This window comes from Cydia fagiglandana, chromosome 13 (genome assembly GCF_963556715.1).
Source record: "Cydia fagiglandana chromosome 13, ilCydFagi1.1, whole genome shotgun sequence".
NCBI classification, from domain to species: domain Eukaryota; kingdom Metazoa; phylum Arthropoda; class Insecta; order Lepidoptera; family Tortricidae; genus Cydia; species Cydia fagiglandana.
The window spans coordinates 13548397-13573090 of NC_085944.1; the positions used below are offsets into that span (position 1 = coordinate 13548397).

General features: G+C 38.1%; 1 protein-coding gene across 1 annotated transcript in view; it reads left to right on the forward strand.

Annotated features, from left to right (window-relative positions):
* Positions 1-24694, forward strand: part of LOC134670351 (metabotropic glutamate receptor 2-like) — a 274915-nt gene that overhangs the window by 159666 nt on the left and 90555 nt on the right. Inside the window, exons 2-4 of the mRNA XM_063528169.1 lie at positions 9937-10520; positions 12432-12574; positions 23089-23259. Of these exons, the coding sequence (XP_063384239.1) occupies positions 10007-10520; positions 12432-12574; positions 23089-23259 (828 nt within the window). The 5' untranslated portion in view covers positions 9937-10006. The remainder of the gene's footprint in view (positions 1-9936; positions 10521-12431; positions 12575-23088; positions 23260-24694) is intronic.

The window sequence follows — 24694 nt, forward strand, 5'->3', positions numbered from 1 at the left end:
CGAAAATTTTGATGGCGGCGGCGGCGCGCCGGCGCGGCGCTCATATTTCATATGGAAATGTTTTCTGGGGTTAATTCTTTTCATTAATTCATTCATTAACCTCGTGCTTTGAAACGGTCGCAATTTCGAACCACTTGCTACGCTCATAAATTATGAAATATTTCGCTTGTACAGCGATCAATATTAGCATGAGGACTTAACAAAAACTTTAACCTCTTGTCGCAAAGTTTTTGGTTACTCTTTGATCAAGTGCAATGAATACCGGTATTAAATACGATAACCATTACCGGTATACTGAATACCTGTTATTATTGAGGTATTAATGAATACCGGTATTTCATTATGTCAATTAGTGTAGTTTAGCGATAAAGACAAAAACGGAATGACAGCAATACCTCTAATTCGAATATAGGTATAACATTTTAACCGGTATTCGTTTGACAGTTTATATACAGGTATTTAATAAAACCGGTTATACGGTCCCTGATTGTGACACGGTAGAATTTCTGTTTTCTACGTCGTGATGTGTCGTCGACAGTAATGTGCTATAGTATCCGGCCGCCGTATCAATTAGCGGCCATCGATTACACGCGTCGCGATATATTTGCTGAGAGGGTCGAATGGATATACTCGAGTTTGAAGCTAAGCGACACAATTGTGACTTAGTAGAATTTCTCTGAAGTATTCGAACTTCGAGATATTCACAACAGACGACACGTACTAGATCCATTCTAGATACGTTATAGTTTAGATATCAACTAGTTCTCTTTTGCAGCGCAATTCGGGCAACCAATGTCACTTTTACGTTAGATAGAGTAAGATATCTACTCGTATTAGATGTGAATTGGATCTCTAAGTCATATCCTGTGGAAATCAAGTTAGATCTTAAACTTATCGTTAGCGTATCTTGTCAGTCTAAAAGATGTCTATTTCAAAATCCGAATCGGGCCCTCTATTTACTATCGTGATGTGTCGTCGACACTAATGTGCTATAGTATCCGGCCGCCATATCAATTAGCGACCATCGAGCGCACGCGGCTGCCGGCCTGCGCGTTAATGGTCGTATAACGTGCGCAAATAGGTGTTTAAAAGCGCCCTAATAAACTTGTCGTCGGTCGGAAATGGCTTTTAATTTAGTTATTTAGTTGTTATTATGAATGATAAAGCAGTTTCAGTTAAATCACAATAAGTTTTTCGAAAAAAATTCGTTTTTGGAAAAATAATCATTTTTGGTATAAGCTTTTATCGCTGACTGTACTTTTCTTTCCACATGCAACTAATACTCATCGAGACAATTCTAAAAACCCTGAACACAATTAGGTTGCGTTATTTTTATCACAGAGTTCCTATGGCCACCTCGTGTCTCCATCAAAAACATTCAAACGCGAATGCAAATGCTAGTCCCGGCATTTTGGGGTATTATTAATAACTGAATAAGTAATGTCAGTTTACTGTTTTTAGTTAGTGTAGGCTTCATATTACTATTAGGGTTGCCTTTAAAAGTGTTTAGGTTAGGTAAGGTTAGAATGGACGTTGAATAACTAAACACGTTTGTGTATGTATGTAGCCGCAATACTGCAAAAATTTAGGAATTCTGTGCTTTGATCCATCACACAAAACACCACCTACTCCCCATTAATTTACCTTTATTACATGCTCATGTTAAGCTCATGCTCATGTTATAGGTGCCTACACCCATACCCTTTACCTTTCTCCCAATAGAAAATACTAGCGCTAAAACCCTTTTCATAACAAGGTGTCAGTTTTCACAGCGTACCGAAATCGTCCCAAAACGTTCAAACACGGCACGAAAAACCGACGCCCTTCTGACCCCATTTGTATAAAAGGGGTATTACGAAAATATTAATACGACCTGTCAGAGTAGGTACAGTTGACACCGTATTGTTAGAGCGGGGATTTGAGCTAGTATATTATTAAACGGGGAAGGAACAAAGGAGAAGCGAAAGATTACATTACTTACTGATGAGTGACTTGACGGTTAGATATGGAAATTAATTAGTAGTTCTTGGTAAGTAATACTTAAGAAATCAATACACATATTGCTGAAGTCAATAATTTATTTGAGAATACAAGCTATCTCGCCTGAAGCTATTAGGTACATATTTAAGAATTACCTATAGTTCGTTTTTTTAGCATTAGAAATTAGGTAAACAATCTTGAAGTGTCTTTTAATTGAAAAACACATTTTAAAAATAAGTTGCGGCAAATATGTAACAATTATGAATCTAATACGATCATTTATATTCTTCTGCTTTCATAAGTAATAGTTTTTGAATTTTAAAAAGCGTTTTTTAATTAAAAGACATGTCAAGATCGCTTACCTTCTTGCAAGTTCTTTCTAATGCTAAAAAAAACGAACTATAGGTATATTAGCTTGTTTTAGTTTTCCCATGGCGAAAACTTATCTCTCTAACGAAGTAGGTAACACAATGTTTTATTCTAAATTTTATGATTTCTGAGTGAAATCATAGTTGTTGTATAGCCTGTAGTTGCAGACGTCTATGGGCGATGGTAACTGCTTACCATCAAGCGGACCGTATGTTTGTTTGCCACCGACGTTGTATCAAATTATGAATGATAAGTATTAGGCACTAAGAATGAAATCTACAACAGATGTTTTGCCTAACTTATAAGGCTTACTTATAAGGGTGACTTACGCTAGAACGGAAAACATCACCAATCACCCATCATAGAAAATGGAGTGTCAAATACCTCTAGTTGTGACTTCCCCTAAGTGCTTCTCTTATTAGTGGGTAGAGTTAGACCAAGAAAAGTCTGCAGCGATTTTGACAAGCCACATAGTGCAAGTGTTATTTTATACGTCACAATTTCATAGTTTGACGTTTAAAATAACACTTGCACTGCGTGGGCTATCATAATTTGCTGCAGACTTTTCTTGGTCTAACTTTAGAGTTAGTTAGATACCATTTTTAGGGCAGTAGGTACAGCATTTTGCTACTAAATATTAGTAGCAGCAAAATCATTGCTTCTAAATTCAAATTTCATTCCATTCAAATCAGTTTACGTTTAATGCAAATTCAACCTGTTTATTGATGCATCACGCTACGCACTAGAGCGTTCGAGCGCATTCTATGTGCCATTCTCAACCAAAAGGGTACTTATTGTCGGTTGTCATTAAGACGAAACAGGAGCTGAGTTTTAAATATTTTAGGTAAATATACCCGTCTCGCTAACGGAAGCGGCTCCTAAAACTAGTGCTATAAGGACAAGGCGAAAAATCCTGCGTAAAAATCTCAAAAATCGAGGTTTCGTACTCGACTGTTTCCTCCTCCAAAACTTAACCAATCTTAACCAAATTTGGAAATATAAATGATTATGAAACTATCTGTGTCGGACCGTTTTGTTTTTTTGGCTAATTGATATCAGTTTTCAATACTACGCCTCTCATTGCGGCATAGCCAATGAAGCCATTTTGGCGATTTTTGAAGGGCTCTAGCGCCTTAAGAAACAAAAATATCAAAAAAAGCAAAACGGTCCGACACAGATATTGACAATACTAATCTGTGTTGAACAAATCATTGCTCTAGCATCAAAACCCACGGAGGAAACAGTCGAGTACGTTGGTATGGAGAAATGACCACTCCTGTTGGCTCTTAAGGCGCTATTTCCATATAGCTTCTATTTGGAATCAACTTTGTCGACAACCGACAATGTGGTACCTTTTGGTTGAAAACGTCACCTATATTCTGTGACACGATTACAACAGAACTAATCTCGGTGGCACATTAGTGCATGCCAGGATTATCATTTAGTGATAGTCGACATCTATAGCCCACCTACACCTATATCCCAAGCCCTCTCGCGCTCGAGAGGAGGCCTGTGCCCAGCAGTGGGACGTTATATAGGCTGAGATGATGATGATGATGATGATAGTCGACATAATCTTGTTATTAATTCTAGGCCAAGCAATAAGAAGTTATAGAGGGAAATGCTAGGAACACAATTTTTGACTACGTAACTTTGTTTGGACTAGTTAGGAGGTGAACATATCAAAAGTCCCCGGCCGTAGCCCCGGTGCTGGGGGGTAGAGGGGGGAAAGAAGGTCTCATTTTTCGGTTTTTCATTTATATCTTGGAAATTTTGCGTCTTAGCGACATGGCTACTAAGACAAACCAAAAGCTGATAAAATTTGTTACAAGTTTTATTCAGTCAAGTTTTTCGATATCTTGAATAGTTTTTGAGATATCCGCTCTTGAATGTTTATTTAGGACTTTCAATTTTATCTTGATATCTACATTAGTGACGCTGCTAGACCGTGTTTGGTATCATTTTCGTATAAATCGGGGGTGCTGAATTCAGTTTTGGTATCACATTGACACAATTCCTAAGAAAAAACATATAAACTTTAAACAAATACCTTTTTTTTAAATTCCTCTTCACGCTTAAACCGCTCAACCGATTTAATTGAAATTTGGTATACAGATATTTCGAGTCCCAAGACAGGACATAAGATACTTTTTATCTCAATAATCATCCTTTAAAGTTGTGAAATGGAGTATGGGGGGAATTCAACTTCGTCGACGAAACTGAATTCCTGAGGTTAATACTGCTCAAGGTAAGGTTTGAAGTCATGTTTGGTATCACTTTCATTTAAATCACAGATGTATTCCGTCCTAAATTTCATCTAAACCGGTTCAGCGGTTATTGACTCCCCATACAAACTTCCACCCCACTTTTCACACCCTCAAAAGATGCTTTTGGTTATAAAAACTATCCTATGTCGTGTGTCGAGATTTAAACTATTTCTATACCAAATTTCAACGAAATTGGTTCAGCGGTTTAAGCGTGAAGAGGGATTAAAAAAAATATTTATTTTTAAATTTTGGTTTTACTTCGGAATGGTGTCAATGTGATGCCATAAATGAATTCAGCACCCCCGATTTATACGAAAATGATACCAAACATGGCCTAACAGCTTCACTGACGTAGATATCAAGATAAAATTAAAATCCCTAAATAAACTTTCAAGAGCGGGTATCTCAAAAACTATTCATGATATCGAAAAACTTGACTGGATAAAACTTGTAACTAATTTTATCAGCTTTCGGTTTGTCTTAGTAGTCATGTCGCTAAGACGCAAAGTTTCCAAGATATCAATGAAAAACCGAAAAATTCGACCTTCTTACCCCCCTCTACCCCCCAGCAGCGGGGCTACAGCCGGGGACTTTTGATATGTTCACCTCCTAACTAGTCCAAACAAAGTTACGGAGTCAAAAATTGTGTTCCTAGCATTTCCCTCTACAACGTTTTTTGAGCATTCATTTCCTGACCTATTCACTGCAGTCAAGTGATATTAGATATTGATCATAACTGTGACGTTTTTAACCAAAATGATTTTGATGTCAATTAAATCTATATGGAAATAGAGTTAGAACAAGAAAAGTCTGCAGAGATTTAGATTGCCCGCGCAGTGTATGTGTTATTTTAAACATCAAATTTCTATGAAATTATGACTTGTAAATAATACTTCCACTACGTGGGCTATCAAAATCGCTGCAGACTTTTCCTGGTCTAACTCTAGCGCTTTATTGATGATCGACAAAAAGTGCACATATGATTGAAACCGGCATCTATTTTCGCGCCTTTTTTGAAAAATAATATAATTTTTTGGCAAAAATTTCATTTTTGGTACAAGCTTTTATCGCTGAATGTAGTTTTCTTACGACAGGCAACTAATACTCATCGAGACAATTCTAAAAACCCCTAACACAATTAGGTTACGTTGTTTCATCACAGAGTCCCTATGGCCACCTCCTGTCTCCATCATGAGATCAGCTCGAATCTCGATGGTACCATAATATTGCATTGTCATCCGATTTATACATGCATGCAAAATTTCAGCTCATTCGGAAACCGGGAAGTGGATCAAATTTAACTTGCAAGATTTGATTACACACAGACAGACAGACAATGGTCAGGTGAAACTAAATAAAATCTTATAAAAAGCAGAATTTTGTCTATGTTGTTCTGTGGTCAGTGACGGATTAATCCGTCGTTGGCGTTGGACCTACGGATCGAATATATACTCCGAGCCTGCGGCGGATATATTCTCGGAGTAATTAACAATGGAGCCGCCATTAACAGGCGTTCCCCTCTGTCGAAAATAGGCGGCCAATGGTCAACCTCATGTCAACCATATGTATGGACTGACGTTTATCTGACATGACGTACCTATACATTTGATGTGCCCCTCCCCCGCAAAAAACGGCAGACTATTATGTACCGAAAATTTTATAATATATCCTCCAAGGCCGCAGGCGTCGTAATGGTTAAAGTGGTAGTGTTAAAACATGTTTTTCAAGCCACTGCCCGGAAATGTCGCATTAACCATGGTGTTTTTAAAAGCTTTTATTTAGTTTCACCTGACCGTTGTCTGTCTGTCTGTATGTAATCAAATCTTGCAAGTTAAATTTGATCCACTTCCCGGTTTCCGATTGAGCTAAAATTTTGCATACATACGTAAGTCGGGTGACAATGCAATATTATGGTGTCATCGAGCTGATATGATGATGGAGACCGGAGGTGGCCATAGGAACTCTGTGATAAAACAACGAAACCTAATTGTTTTTGGGGTTTTTAGAATTGTTTCGATGAGTTGCCTGTGGAAAAAAAGTACAGTCGGCGATAAAAGCTTGTACCAAAAATGATTTTTTTTTCCAAAAACTTATTTAATATTAATAATTAATGAATACTTACATAACGCAAGCGACTGTACCTACTTACCTAAACGTGATTATTGTCGTCCTACTTAAAATTACATTTGATTTATTATCTTTCAGCTCATGTAGCGTGTTAGGCTTGACAAACCTCCGTTTTCCTCTACGGGAAGTTCATTTAATTACCTTAGGGTTCCCTCACACATGTCGACGCGGAATCTGCAAAATCCGATAGGAAACAGCTTTATGTCCGCGCAATAAGAGCTAAAAAGTCGTAGTTCGGCTCTACTCGCATCGGCCGGCGCGCCTGCCGACGCGTCAACGGTTTTTTCGCTCTTACTGCGCGGACATAAAGCTTTTTCCTATCGGCTTTTGCCGAATGCGCGTCGATATAACTAGTCTAGGGAGACCCTTATTCTTATTTCACGATTTCCACGTGAGAGCCTCGAGAGATTTTTCTCAATTGAAGTGTTTATGGAAAGAAACCGTGACAAATTTGAATTTTAGGTACTTTTTGTAGGGAATGTGATGCTTGACGGATTGGGACAAAAAGCGAAAGCGAATGTATATTTTAATTCAATTGAAGCCGTCGTATTGGAATGAGCGCCTCAAATATTTCTAATTGGTTTCATCTGTGTACAGTTGCCTCCAGAAACTCGCGAACTAAATTGACATGAGTTTGACAAATAAAATGATACCAGGAATAGCAAAGAAAAAATAGTCAAGGGTATATGTCGATAAAATGATATCGATAAGTAAGATGCACTTACTACCCATGTGATAATTATAAAGGGGTCACAAACGATTTCGATTTGTATGAATGTGACGCGAAAAGTGGTTGAATCAATTGTAAGATTGTGCCGTTACCAATCAAATCAGGAGGTGCGGATGTGAAACCGACAAGTTTCAATGCTAAGACGAAACAGGATCTGAGTTTTAAATATTTTAGTTAAATTAAATATACCCATCTCGCTAACGGAAGCGGCTCCTAAAACTAATGCGATAAGGACAAGGCGAAAATTATCTGTGCTGGACCGTTTTGCTTTTTTGGCTAATTGATATCAGTTTTGAATACTACGCCTCTCATTGCGGCATAGTCAATGAGGCCATTTTGGCCATTTTTGAAAGGCTCTAGCGCCTTAAAAAACAAAAATATCAAAAAAAGCAAAACGGTCCGACACAGATATTGACAATATTAATCTGTGTTGAAAAAACCATTGCTCTAGCATCAAAACCCACGGAGGAAACAGTCGAGTACGTTTGTATGGAGATATATGACCACTCCTGTTGGCTCGTAATATGCAGGTTTGGGGGCAAGTTGTTTATATCAAGAGCTCGCGGTTGTCGCCATAAATCTAAAATTAGTGATTTAATTTTATACAATGTGACCGGTAGATGAGATTGATCGATAATTAAAGTTAGACCAAGAAAAGTCTGCAGCGATTTTGATGGCCCACTCAGTGAACCTGTTATTTAATACGTCATAATTTCATAGAATTTTAACGTTTAAAATAATACTTGCACTGCGTGGGCTATTAAAATCGCTGCAGACTTTTTTTGGTCTAACTGTATTTAAATTCTGACCTAATTGTCAACTTGAATGTCCAGTTTAGAGACTGGTCTTCTTTACAATCGAAGCAATAGGGATCACCGAGACGATTTAATTTTTACGTCCACACCACACAAAATAAATGAGAAATTTTATTTTATTTCCCCGTCTGGGTCGGCCTTATTTGTATTTAGAGCCAAAATCACTGTTTCTATGTTATCACATACAACTTGTTACTCTAGCTGTAAGTTTTCCTAACAAATAGAATAAAATAAATATAAGAAAATATTTATTTAATTACCTACATTATGTTTATCCAATATTCTTGTATCTATTAGTATAAAAATTAACAATTTTCGAAATACCAATTAACATTTGATTTTAACTGACCGCGCAACAGTAGCGCCGCTAGCGGTGAATTCTCGCGATATTCTCTAATTCAAACTTTTTAGAAAATATCGATATAAACAGCACTGGCCAAACTGTGGTATCATTTGTGCACATTGACCTGTCAATTTAGTTCGCGAGATTCTGGAGGCAACCTTAATTAATATATTACTTAGAGTAGGTATCTCCAGAATCGCGCAAATGTCAAATTTGACAGGTTAGATCTTAAACATATCGTTATCGTATCTTGGTGATGACTAAAAAATATGTAATAGCTACTTATTTCAAAATCCGATTTGGGCCCTAAGTAATCAGCTTTTTGGTGGCGTGGCGTTTTCCTATAACTCTTTAGTATACCACGGCACGATTCGAGCAATACTTATAAGAAGTCACAGCGGTACGATACCGATCAGTTAGTGTCAACAGTGACGTTTTATGGTTGAAGAAATGTAGCTTTTGACACTAACATACCGCTGTGACTTCTTATAAGCATTGTCTGACTCGGGACGCCAATCTTATGCCAAGGTCTGACGCTGTTCGGGCCTCAAAGTTAGTTTCTGATAGAATTAGGTGCCTAATATTCTCCATATTGCCTTCACAAACGTAATTTAATATTGGAAGAAAATGTGGTTTTGTCCAATACTAGGCACAGTGTTATGCTCAATGCTGTAGGTATACCTATACATATTACATTTGTTCAATACAATATTACATAACATAAGCGATTCCGTGACTACGACCAGTATCCTGCATTGAAACATCGAAAACAATATAAACTAGCGATATAAGTCAATTTATAAACAGAATAAATAAATAAACATTATACGGAAATAAATAATATAAGGACAATCTAACAAAAATCGACCTAGTTCATGTGAACGTTAAAATATAGGTATAACGTCTCAAAAAGGTTGGATAAACTTAGTCAGCGTTCGGATAGTTGAGGTTCGAATAATCGAGAATCTACTGTAACTATGCAACTGATACTTTTTAAAATTACACTATTTTTTACTTTACTTTATAAATATATAGGTATCACTAGCTTGGTAATCACCCCAGTGTACCTCGCCTCAAGTCTATCTAATCTGGTCAAATTGGGCCTACGTACATAAACGTTAATAATGTTTGCCTATCTACGATACAATTTCGGGAGCCTTCTATTACAATATTTGATTCCTTGTTAACTTTGCCTCATCGGAAAAATCCTTTGCCTGCCTATGCTTGGGAGAGAATTTTATCGAACTATAGGTATCAATAAATTATCATGATCAATTTATCCAATCAAACATTCCCTTGTTCCAGATTAAAATGAACACGCTTCGCCAAACATCATGGACCAAGCATTTGATATCGGTGGCATGAGAAAAGCAACATGGTGGGCCACTGGCTGGCTGCCTTCCCGCTCCTCCTGCTCCTACACCACACTGAAATGAGACCGGAGGATGACCACCGATCGAAGCACCACCATCGCCACCGACACAAATCCGACCAAACCCAGGACTTTGCCATCTTCCCCATCTTCAACGATGACCTGTCATACCAGAGCTTAGTCTTAGAGGAGCGGAAACGTGATTGGATGAATATGTCCAACGATCAAGTTGGAGAAATGAACAAGAAACATCCCCATTGGCCGATAAAAAGAGAGGCTGTCATCGAAGGTGATCTGGTGCTAGGGGGTCTGATGATGGTTCATGAAAGATCTGATAACATGACATGTGGGCCAGTGATGCCGCAGGGAGGTATCCAAGCTTTGGAGACGATGTTGTATACCCTGGATTATATCAATGACTTGAAGTTGATCCCTGGCGTGACCTTAGGCACTCATATTTTGGATGATTGCGATAAAGATACGTATGGGCTGGAGATGGCTGTGGATTTTATCAAAGGTAATAATGTAATTTAAAATACTTTTTTTATTATTGTATTATTTATATGCAGTCAGTGTCAAACATAAAAACTTCTTGTTACTGGAGCTGTAAGTAACACTTATCTTGTCAAGTTAACCATATGCAGGTTAACCTAAACTTAAAGAATTATTAACCTCAAACGTCGCAGACGCTTAACTTTTCTTGGTGTAACTTTACCTATTTCCAACTTTGCGATTCGAGTTTAATATTTATAGATCGTATATTATGAATCAATACATTTATCAAACATGACATCTCTCAAATTGTATTTTAAAACTCCTGACTACGACAGAAACTAAAAAGTTTCATTCCTCTCGCAATAAAACTCTTTCAAGTTTGCTCACTGTTTGATCGATGTATAAAAGATACAATGCTGGCTGCGTTCCAACCTCTGATTTTGCTTAGCATCGAGCCTTTCCATTTTCAAGTCTGGAAATTTATAGACCTGTTAGACACTGGCTAACAAAAGATGTGACTAATTGAGCATTGAGCCTATATTTTGAGTTGCATTGTTCCAGTGAAGGAGTAAGTACTGTTAGTAAATAGCAATAACCTTTAAATTTAATTTGGTAAACCACCAATATTGAAACCGTAAAATTTCTGTATACAGCTTACAGTACCCGGCGATTAACATTTCATAGCGGTATTTGGAAAGAGAGAATTGGCTGTTTGTTAAGTGATATTGCATATTACCTAAATAAATACTGTACTTATAGGCATTACTTGTATTAATTAACGTGAAATAACTGGAATGTAATGTATGAAGCCAACATTACCCGAATCTCTTTCCAAAGACCGATGCTCAACATCGTACACACACCACACATCACATACATTACATTTTACATTACACACACACGTATACATTAGAGACACACATTACACAGTTACATTTACATTTTAGTAAAAATCCCAATAGATTGCGGATTGCGGCGGTGAAAACTTCCAAAATGAATTATAAAGGCGGCCAATCAAATGCTAATTTATGCAATGCAATCAACTGATAAACGCCTAGCAAAATATGTCAGTCAAATTACTCGCCTAGCAAAATATGTCAGTCAAATTGCTCGCTAAGCAAAATAAGCGCTTCAGCAAACGCGTCAGCGGCAGAATGTGTAACAGTAACGATTTTAACACAGCTGCCCGTCACTGTCATGTTGTGTAAATCTACATGCGCTGGTGCCACCCGGTCGCTAGCGGACATTTTTAATATCGTGTTGTTTGAAGTAGGTATACACATTCTGCACAAAACGAGATACAACCAAAATTGTTTAGTAAAATCAAAGCGATGTGTGATTTGAATTTACAAATGTGTATTTTTTTGTACTCTCATTTCTTTTATTGTTAAATAATAGTCACGTGATACAACTATACGTTTACAAATTAAATAAATCCAGTGTTTCACACAATGCCAGAAAAAAATACTATCCCCCTTATTCATAAATACGCTACAAACTTTTAGCTAATAATCGTTTGCCTTTATCTGTAATTTTGACATATATTTGTAAGAAAGGGATAAAACATATAATTTAACTAAGAAATCATGCCTGTAAGGTTTTATGAATAAAGAGGTATATATTTAAGTCAAAAGATATTTATACTACATAAAAAAGACAAATATTGGACTCCATATCCACAATTCAAAAATAGTTATTTACGATACAAGTGCGGAAAAGAGGAACTCATTCGCACGTGTATCGTACAACGTTTTACAGTAGGTACATATGGGCCTTTAAACTTTTGACATACGCACGGAAAGTGCTGTTTCCCGCACCAGAGCGGGAAAGTAGGACCATATGTACTCTTAAAGAATAATACCACTGCCCAGTTACATATTTTACGAGCAAGTGTAAAAAAAGTATTTTAGTTACATAAATATTGTTTTAACAGGGTCGATAAGCAACATCGACGATGCTGAATACGCCTGCAACGCTACTGCAGTGAGGAAGGTGATATCCGGCGTGGTCGGAGCGGCGTCCAGCGTCACTTCGGTCCAAGTCGCTAACTTGCTTAGGCTGTTCAAGATACCACAGGTTAGTTCATTTCCAACTTAAGCCTTTACTTATAAGGCAAAGGGAACATATTTCCCATCTGATTTCGAACTTTATTTCCAAGTGGTAGGGTTCATTTTTGCACAATTCCTGACACCCTAATGCCTTATAAAGTGTTAAGAGCCAACAGGAGTGGTCATTTCTCCGTACAAACGCACTCGACTGTTTCCTCCGTGAGTTATGATGCTAGAGCAATGATTTTTTCAACACAGTTTAATATTGTCAATATCTGTGTCGGACCGTTTTGCTTTTTTTGATATTTTTGTTTTTTAAGGCGCTAGAGCCCTTCAAAAATGGCCAAAGTGGCCTCATTGACTATGCCGCAATGAGAGGCGTAGTATTCAAAACTGATATCAATTAGCCAAAAAGCAAAACGGTCCGACACAGATAATTTCATAATCATTTAGATTTCCAAATTTGGTTACGTTTTGGAGGAGGAAACAGTCGAGTACGAAACCTCGATTTTTGAGATTTTTACGCAGGATTTTCGCCTTGTCCTTATCGTACTAGTTTTAGGAGCCGCTTCCGTTAGCGAGGCGGGTATATTTACCTAAAATATTTAAATCTCAGCTCCTGTTTTATCTTAACGCCTCGGCCACGAAACCCACGCTCGACGGTGGCCGCCATACATTTGTTTTAATCAATTCTCGGCGTGAGCTCCGTGGCCGTCTGGTGAGACCTTATCAACCAGACGATTGACGATCACGTGGCATGTGTTAACGTCCGTGCGCAGCGGATGTGTGTTCGTATACGTGCACATTGTAATATACAGATTACTATGAGAGACAACACACCGTTTGCATGACATGCGCGTGGACTAATGGCCCGATTCGAACTTTAGGATATGTCAAATATTACGACTAGATACGATATGAATTAGATGTCAGTGTCAAAAGGGACGTTTTTGTTTGAAAAAAACTTAATTATGACGTATCTTAAAGTTCGTATCGGGCCGTAACTAACGTTTTCCTCTCTCAGCTATTTCCTACATCAAAATGAGAGGAATGTATAGTTGTATTAAATTACACAAACATACATGCTTATATTTATAGTTAGATATATATTCTAGATACAGTCAGAAAACATGAGGAATACGGTGGCATATTCATCATTCAATCTAAGTTTAAAACTAAGCATACACGTAAAATACGTCAGTCACACGTCACACACAAAGCACCGCCAACACCGGACGCACGAGTTAGATCTAAAAACTCGTTAGATTTTAGCTATAAAACTTAGGGCACGTAAATCTTTATTTATCAGTATCACAACGTTTTTACGAACGCCTACCGATGTCAAAAACGGATTTGGCCGAGCGCCAAATTCTATCTCGCTAACGACATCTAACTTAACCCGATCCGGCCAAAAAATGTGCCTAAGATATCATTTTTAAAATTGAGGGTTTGGCTTGAGTACATAGGTTTTTTGGGTATCCTACTAAGTTAAACTAGCGTTACTGTTTAAAGGATGACTCACGCTAGACCGGGCCGGGGCCGGAGAGCTTCTAGTGCTTCGTTTTCTATGGAAAGCACCACCTGATCACCTATCAGCCGTCATCCAGAAAATGTCGTGTCGGACGCCTCGACCCAGGCCCGACCAAAAGCGAACTCCATTAAAAAAAAAAGTTATAATTCTATACTTTACGATATTTACAAACAAATATCTATGAATGTGTTTGTGTGACGTAGACCAAGATTAGTTCTGACCGAGATGTTATAGTGCTATTATAATGCAATTTGTAGACAGCGGGGATTTTATAGCGCACAGCTGTCTGTTGCATATGAAACGGTACTTAAACTACCGGAGACATCTGTTACATACAGTCTGTCTAAGTATAACTTTGCACTAGAGAATCTAGAGATGCGCAAAACGCTTCATTGAGTTGAAAAGATTGATTCATATTAACACTCATTTCGCTCACTTCGCTCAGTGGATCTGGTTGACTATATTGTTCAAGAGTGAGTAGAAGAAAATATCAATCAATCAGATACGCACAGCCATAAGTGCGACCAAGATGGCGAATCACGCGATACGATCCCGCCATGTTTTCCCGACACCCCCCGCGAATTTCTTCCGTTCAAAATATCATGACCTTTAGTGTCGTACTATAATTATTTGACAGTGTTGTCAGCATAACAAAAACCATAAAATAGCAAATCCTACCACTCTTCACTTTCCGCACAGACTCTAACGCTGCGTCTTACTTAAGCACCTCGCGAACGCGACCCGGTACGGTGCGGCGGGCCCAAGGCGTTCGCGTTCGCAACGAGATCGCACTCGACACATCTATAGGTATCAAAGGATTGATTCACCCCGCGACGCATCGCTTCGCTTCGCGTTCGCGTGTTGTTCGCCTATTTACGTAGTACGCTGCGTAACCACTACCACAGCCACTAATATTGATGCTGACTGTACGAGACCTAGTGAAGTTTTAGAGGGTACCAATGATACGTAAGCCTGCTTGTAATATTTGTTTTACATTAATACGATATATAATTTTTGCCAAGGTATACGAGTATAACCTATCAAACTTCGTGGTCCCATGAGTCCATGCTGACGGAATGAACAATCATGGAGTAAAATACGAATTATCCTGAAAAGAATTACGGACCGTGAAACTTTACCGCAAACGGCCGTAGTTCCATTTCAACCGGAACGTAATTAGTAACGTAATAAGCAGCGACGAGTAAATAGTATGGACTGACGAATCAATAGAGACGGTGCAGTAACTAGAGGGGCTACCGCGAAAACCGAAATTCGCAAATTGCGGGGATCTTTCTCTTTTACTCCAATGAAGGCGTCATTAGACTGACAGAGAAAAATGCCCGCAAATTGCGAACTTCGATTTTCGCGGTTATAGCCTAGGTGCTCCTGACGATGATACTCAAACGATCGATTATTCAACTTAACACGCCTTGAAAATAATTATATGCTCGAGACTCACGGGAGTGTTATAGTGAAAACCACATACATTGTTCAGGCATGTCATAATTATTTCGGAAGAATTATAATTATTTATGTTAAGATTCGATTCGAGTTAACATTCTAGTGTCCGAGAGAGGTTTCCGGCTAATGTGGCATAGTTTTCCTATCTGCTACGAAAATAAGATAAACTTGTTAGTTGTTAACAAGTATAAAACAGACGTATTAATAATTAAAAATAATAAAACCTCACGGAATAACAAAAATAAATAAGACTATATTAAAAATCCAAACGACGTAAATTATAATATAACTGTATAATCTGTATATGCATAACCAAACTTGAAATCTATAACTTCGAAAATTAGTAGTATTTTTACTCACTTGTCTCTAATGGTATCTTAAGGGTAACATTCCATTTTTAACCGCAGCTGCACTACCGATACCGGTACTGAACGCGTCGCTGTCATTGTCAATTTCCATGAACAGTAATGCAGCTGCAGCAGCTGTCGTTGGAAATGGACTGTCATCTACGTTGTAGGAGTGTAGGAGGTGTCTGTCACATTCCATGCTCGACTTGGGAATACATGAGTAAATATCGCAGCGGTTATCGATTGGATCGAATTAATGGCTGACATCGTAGCTATACGTGACTGTTGACAATCTTATTTGAAAATAAATTGAGTTCAAATCGAGTTCCTTTATGTTTTCAAGTGTATCGGTAAGAGCTTCGGCTTCCACAACGGGATGGAATCCTACTTGGGTTCCATGGAAACGAGCGGTTTCCAAATCTTTCACAGAACACTTTATGTCTCAGAATTTACTTTTTTGTTTTTTTTTTACTTAGAATCGTTAACAATTTCGCTCCGGACCCGGACAGTCAAAGATGCCTCAATTATCAAGTAGGAATTTAATTACATAATTTTTTAAGTTTTTTTTTTGGGTTTCTTAATCAACTAACTGAATGTCTATCTGTAGCTTGAACCATTATCAGTTTTCGCAAATTTTTCCTAGTAAAAGGGCTGAAAGACTAATTATGACGGACGCGCATTCTATGTATACGGAAGCCAAAATTCCTATAAATTTTCCTAGTCGTTGAAAAAGCATTTTGCTGAATTACTGAGGTTATTATTTTTTATTACGTTTTACTTTTAAGGATTACTCACGCTAAACCGGGCCGGGCTGGAGCTTCCGGAGCTTCATTTTCTATGGAAAGCACCACGTGATCACCGATCAGCCGTCATAGAAAATGACGACATATCGGACGCTTCGGCCCGGACACGGCCCGGTCTAGCGTGAGCCATCCTTTATTCGTCATCACGTCTTGTTACTTTTGAGCCCGTGCCATATATCACCCTGCACGAAGAAATTGCCGTACGACGTGAAAGTTGGCTGTATTTTATTGATATTGGCCATTAGAACTTTGCTAGAACAAATATGGCTTAGAGCTGCAGTGACGGATGGCCGTGCCTTATGAGAAAACTCGGAGTTTTCTTAAGGCAACATTATGGGAGATGTGGATCGACCGCCGGCCGGGGCCGAGCCGGAGCTTCCGGCGCTTTGTTTTTAGGGTTCCGTACCCAAAGGGTAAAACGGGACCCTATTACTAAGACTTCGCTGTCCGTCCGTCCGTCCGTCTGTCACCAGGCTGTATCTCACGAACCGTGATAGCTAGACAGTTGAAATTTTCACAGATGATGTATTTCTGTTGCCGCTATAACAACAAATACTAAAAACAGAATAAAATAAAGATTTAAATGGGGCTCCCATACAACAAACGTGTATTTTGACCAAAGTTAAGCAACGTCGGGAGTGGTCAGTACTTGGATGGGTGACCGTTTTCTTTTTGCATTTTTTCCCGTTTTTTTTGCGTTATGGTACGGAACCCTTCGTGCGCGAGTCCGACTCGCACTTGCCCGGTTTTTTTTATGAAAAGCATCACGTTATCACCGATCAGCCATCATAGAAAATGACATGTCGGATGCCTAGGCTCGGGCACGGCCCGGTCTAGCGTGAGTCATCCTTTATACGACAGTGCATCACGCGTACCAATAAACGCGAACGATAGTTTTATATACCAATAACAAATCAAGTGAATACAATAAAATCGCTATATCGTTTCTGACGTTTGCAATAACTAAAACACAATGCAAAAACTAGATCACCCTAGTGTGACATGAGTTTGATTGGAAAATACCTGCTGTTTTGTTTTAAAAACGGTTTCGATTATCATTGTAGTTATGTCATATTTGTTCGTGGTTATTTTCATTGCCCTTTACAAGGATTGACTAAACAACCCCTGACACATTAAACAATATTTCAATTGATATTAGCAGGAGTAAAATACGTATTAATGCTTATTAAAATTTCGGCACCAGCTGTGCCCGGGGGTCTAACCGCGTGAAATTCACCCTCTTTCACGCAGCTTCCTCATTGGTCATTAATTGGTGTACCAAAATGGAACACGGTTATATACCTTATCGTTGAACGGTAAGGAAATACGTGAAACATATTAGGGTAGATTGGCAACATTCGGACACGGGGTAGCTTCATACAGTCACTGTTACAGCATAACTGAATATTCGGACCATATTCTCAGATGTTACGCGCTGAAGTAGAGTGTTAAATTATATGTAAATATTGCTCAATGGTAAGTAACTACGATCATGAGGATAATTGTTGACAAAAAGGTTTTTAAATCACATTACATTACAATTTATTACATCATTGTTATTTACATGGCCAATCATATTCATATTTGGTACTTATTTTGATATTTTCTGAATGTTCCCCCACCTATATACCTATGTATGTAGATTCGTACATTAGAGAGCTTCTACTAAAATTAATTTCATTCGTTTATTATAAAAGTTATCGCCTTCTAACTTTTTGAGTGGGAAGCGGAATGTACGCAGAGTGTATAATAACATTAATAACGAATTGAGGAATCTTTAAATACTTACCATTTTTTACTTACTTACACTTACTCCGTTGGCTCCGTTGACTTGGCCTCCGACACAAGACAGCGCCACTTTTCTCGGTCCTGTGCGACCTCTCGCCAATTGTTGACTCGAAGTTCGTGCAGATCCGCCTCCACCATGTCGCACCAGTGATATCTGGGGCGTCCGATAGGACGTCTTCCTGATGCGCGGGCCAGGCATGCTCTTTTTGAAAAATCTAAATCGAATAAGTGTCCGAATGGTGCCTATATTCCCGTATTATATTTAACCATGCCCCCTTTTAGCGGTATCAGTTTCGATTCACGCCCTATCGGAGCTGACATCTTCCCTAAGTAATTACCTGCGTAAGGTGATGTATGGTGCCCTCGTCTTGGATTCCAAATGCTTACATAGCGCAAGGGGCCAAAAATTTAGGTTTAAGGTGACAGTCCATTTCCAACGACAGCAGCACTACCATTCATTTTACTATGGAAATTGACACTAACTCCGACGCGTTCGTACCTACTAATAGTGCAGCTGCGGTCAGAAATGGAATGTAACCCTTAGGTGGAGTATGTTGGTTTCTTAGAAGGTCACTTTCGAGTTAGGTCACGTTCTGAGGACGTCACTTTCTGAGGACGTTACATTCTGAGTTTGTCACATTCTGAGCTCGTCGCATTCTGAGGATGGCCCCCTAAGAAAGTGACATAGTCCGCCTAAACCAAAGTTTATATCATAGTGATTATTGTAATAAGATCACCAAAAAAATGCTTATTAATATTACCAAAGTATTATTAGCACTGTAACGTAAATGAAGCAAAAATTCGTATACTAAACCTGGAACTACGAGGAATCAGTAGAAATTCTGAATCCTTCCCAAGTGACTCCTAACTCCACGTACTCATAGGATTACTTCCTCATTCCTCTTTGAGTTTAGTTTCAGTTTTTCACAACGCTCGGACACACTTCAATCTAACAAAATTTTCATTCACACACTTTTCACTCCAGCCAAACAGCACAGAATAGGAGCCCCGCGGAAGCGGGTCTCCGTCGACATCGCTATAAAGTTAAGATAAGACGGAAAGCAGCAGCGGCAGCGGGAGTTGTGGAAATCAGGGGGAGAGGCCTTTGCCCAGCAGTGGGACACTACTATAGGCTAAGAAAAAAAAAGACGGAAAAAATAATTCGGGCATTTTGCGTTCTAGACCGTTTGCGATGTAGACTAATTGCGATTTAGGCAAAACATCACACTAGTCATTTTGCGTTCTAGACCATCTGCGGATAACCCGTTGCACACCCATAACCCATTACCCATTGTACACTGGTTTCCCCTTAGTCCGACAGTTGACCGCGATCGAAATGCAATAACGGCAAAGTACTGTTTATATTTTGCACCCTTTGAAGTTAAATTGCCTACGTATTCATCAATCACTGTTTTGACAAAGTTTAAGTCACGTTTACAAAGTAAAATTAGTTCAGGTGCGACTCTCAAAGTACGCGGCCTGAATATTGTAAATATTAAAGTTGTATAAAATAATTTTCACCACACCGGCTCGGAAAGGCTTACTTTGCACTTCAAAAACTGATAGCAAAGTTGCATTTTATTCACATGTGAGGCAAAGTAACCAAATGCAAATTTTGAGTTGTTTTCTTATATTTGCTGGTAGAATTAATTTTTAAATGATGATTTTGGATAATAAATATTTAATAACATCCATTTGAATTTGATTTGGTTTGATTTTGTTTGATATTTTACATCAATTTTGGAATCTTTCGCTTGCTCGGGTATCAATATTAGCGCGAGCGGCTAAACAACAACTTTGCCCCCTTGTATAACAAATAAATATTGTAGGTGTTCAGATATTCGTTATTCAATTAAAAACCAATGTTTTTCAAAACTACTTAACGCATACGAAACAGGCATTGATAATTTTAACCTAGACTAAAGTGAGTACATATGTATTATGCTCTAAGCGTTTACTTTGTTGGCTTAAAATTGTATAATTTAAGCCAACGAAGTCCTAATATAAACAGAGCATTATTGTTAAAAACTCATTATTATTTAATCATATTTATGACACCATCTCATGTTATACGCTGCTAACCAAACCCTGATGGCATTTAATTACACTGGCTGTCGATGTAATGAATTAACATACATGATCATTTGATCAACGTTACTGCCTACTCAATCCTAAAACGACTTAAATGTTTGATGTTACCAAACCATTTTAGTCCTTAATTAGCTGACTTTATGGAAATTTGTGAGCAAATAGATATACGCTGACATTAGGCATCAGATCAGAATTCAAGTATTAGCTATAGTGTGACTCCTAATATTACTATTAAATAATATACCGGGTGTGGCCTGTAACATAAGCAAATAATTAAAACATAGATTATATTCCTCAAACAGTGACACTTTTGTTCAACAACTTTTAAAAATTATGAAGTATTTATACTCCCTATTTTTCATACAAAATAAATATTATCTTCAATGGACGCCATCGCCAACGTCAATATCATTGTGATTGACGTTGCTTGTCAAGCCTTAAACATAACAAAATTCGCAATACATTGCGTCTTTGAATAACCTTTAAAGTGTATTAAAAATCAAACTACAAGTTATTTTCAAAAGTCGCTGAACAAATGTTGATCAGTATGAGGAATACAGCCTACAGTTAATTTTATTGCTCATATTACAGGCTATACCCGGTATAATTGAAATCTAACAATAAACTGTTATCTATCTATCTGTTATCTGAAAATAAAAAAATTTAAATCTCACGCAACCTAATAAGTACAATATTTACTTTTTATTGCACACCTGACAAAGCTTACAATACCCGTACATGGACAGAAACAAACAAAGACAATTGAATAGACGTAACAATAGATGGTCTTATCGCATAAGAGCGATGTCCTCCGGACATTTAGTTAACTGATATAATTATCACACTGGAGAACAAAAGTGTTATTTTAGACAAAATCTTATTTTTTGCCGTATTGCTATCCTAGTCGGTAGTGATCCTGCCTACAAAGCAGGAGGTCCCGGGTTCGAACCCTGGTAAGGGCATTTATTGGTGTGTTTATCACAAATATTAAATTTTCTATGTAGTTATTTAAGTATTTATAAATTATATATATCGTTGTCTGTGTCCCACAACTGTAATATTTATTTATTTTTTATTTATTTATAATTATCGTCGACTATTATTACTCACAACAAAAGTCTAATTGAGCATGTGCTATGCGCTTTTCTGTTTGCGCCCTTGTGGTTGACTGGCAGAGAATGCCTATAACGGCATTAAGTCCGGCTGTTGTACTTTTTGTATATGCAATAAAGTTTAATAATAAATAAATTTTTAGTTAGGGCGATTTGTGTAAGATTGTCCTAATCATAGACCTAGTATTACATAGATCGTGCCTCCGTGAGGGACAAAACCAAGGGCCCAACCTTTTCTGTTCTCTTTCACGACGCAGCAACTAGTATCATTTCTCTCACCTCGCTCTTTTAAAATGCCGTTTGTCAAAAAAGGACAACTATACTGTTGACAAGGCGGACTTCAAATCAAGTGTTGCCTTTCTTGATGCGCCCACCCTGTGTATGTGTGCGTAAAAGCGTATATGTGTGCTCTTTTAGGGATGTGAAAAGTCGATTTTAATCATGTTATATATCGATAAACGCTACACAGCGGAACGAAATTGCGATTAATTGAAGCTTCAATATCTTCGTTAAACATAAACATTATTGAAATGCTAATGGATAATGAATATATTATAATATAATAATATAATTCAATTATTGCGGAACACCTATTTTAGGAGGTATTTATGTATTTTAATTAAATATCTGAACTTTCCCTTGGTTCCCTGCTGGGGCGTGACTATAAAATTGTGATCTGATAACCACAATAAAGAATAAAAGCGTTTTTGGTCATTTTAGGTATCGTTAAGCCTTTGAAGTAAAATTAAAATTGCAAGAAATGTCGATAGTTTATCGATATGACTTTATCGACATGGCTACAGCAACGTGGGCCACATTGTTAATCGTACACTAAACAAAAGTGGCAACAGTGACAGCTCGCTGAGACTACGTCTATATATATATTATGTCTATGGACAAAACATACACAAAGCGACAATCAGCCGTATTCGAACAATGAGATACGTCAAATACTAGATATTAAAACGATATGGATTAGATATGTCAGTGTCAAACAAGTGTCAAAAGTGACGTTTTTGTTTGAAGAAATGTAAATTTTGACACTTGTTTGACACTGACATGTCTAATCCATATAGTTTCAATATCTCTATTAGTATTTGATGTATCTCATTGTTCGAATACGGCTGAATATATTAAAAACACGTTTTAACATTCCTGACAACATCCCAAAAACAATCTACGTAATTGGGTCGGGTTATTTGTTGCCCACCATAAACCATACAATTTTTTTGGTGGGGAACCAACAAAAAGTGAGACTGTGACAAGGACAAGCAATAATACCGCTTTCTCTGCTACTCCTACTGAAATTTCCATAAGTGCATCTCATTCGGTCGTTTGGTCCCTCCCCCGTGTCATCTCTATATTATTGTACCTCTATGGTCCTAATTCATTTATGTATTTGTTAACAGGTGTCGTTCTTCTCAACCTCCCCCGAGCTGTCGAACAAGGCTCGCTTCGAGTACTTCACGCGGACCATACCCTCGGACCTGTTCCAAGTCAGGGCCATGGTGGAGATCGTCAAGAAGCTCAACTGGAGCTACGTGTCCATCATCTATGAAGAGTCCAGCTACGGCATCAAGGTTGGCATTATGTATTTATTATTTATCAGGTGTCATTCTTCTCAATCTCCCCCGAGCTGTCGAACAAGGCTCGCTTCGAGTACTTCACGCGGACCATACCCTCGGACCTGTTCCAAGTCAGGGCCATGGTGGAGATCGTCAAGAAGCTCAACTGGAGCTACGTGTCCATCATCTATGAAGAGTCCAGCTACGGCATCAAGGTTGGCATTATGTATTTATTATTTACCAGGTGTCATTCTTCTCAATCTCCTCCGAGCTGTCGAACAAGGCTCGCTTCGAGTACTTCACGCGGACCATTCCCTCGGACCTGTTCCAAGTCAGGGCCATGGTGGAGATCGTCAAGAAGCTCAACTGGAGCTACGTGTCCATCATCTATGAAGAGTCCAGCTACGGCATCAAGGTTGGTATTATGTATTTTTATTTACAATAAGACTTAACTTCGCTTTTCGGTGAAGAAAAACATCGTGAGGAAATCGGACTAATCCCAATAAGGCCTAGTTTCCCTTCTGGGTTGGAAGGTCAGATGGCAGTCGCTTTCGTAAAAACAGACCCCAGACTCCCATGAGCCGTGGCAAAATGCCGGGATAACGCGAGGAAGATGAAGACTTACGAGTAAATTCGTTTATTTCAAGCTACAAGCCTCGTAATCACTAAGTTCCACTTTCACTCGTTTTGCAGTCTATTGAAGCTAATCTTAACTACGTTTTTCTCGAAATCTAGTTTTAAGAAAATCGTTTTTGTTTAGGAAAATAATACTCGGCCAATGAAAACTTTTATAAATTACTCACTGTATTTAGATCAGACAAAAGCGCAATACAATGGTGCAACGGACAAAACATACAAAAGCTTTTTTAATATTTTGCAAAACAGAAATAACAATATTTTTTAATTTTGATTGTATACGATGAAAAATGTGCATTATTTTCTGGGCTTGGACAAACTTCGTTTATAATACCTGGGCTAACTCGGGGCACGTATACTAATTGATGTTTATTATTAACGTTTATTGACGTATATTTATGCATTTGTTTTTTGGAAATCCTGTATTACTGGAAATAGGCTCAATATCATGTCTGATATCGAGCCTCTTAAGGTAATCACTTTAGTGTTCATGCCCCGAGTTAGCACAGATATTGCTATGATGTTCAATGTTCATGTTTCGTAGGGCCAAGTAAATTTAATGTGTACATGTAACTTAAATCTAGTGTTTTATTGGCTAGGAGCGAAGTGCGTGAAATCAGGCCGCGTAGCCAATCCAAAGCCATGCCAATCATTTACGCTCCGTAGCTTTCGAAACGCAACTGTGACTGTCGCACTAATATGGAAGAGTGATAGACACAAAAGCGTTTCGTTGTCGTAGCGATAGCGATTGTCACCTTGACTAGGCTGGCAGTCTCGTTGATTACTAACGAAGATATTTTTCATAACAAAATTG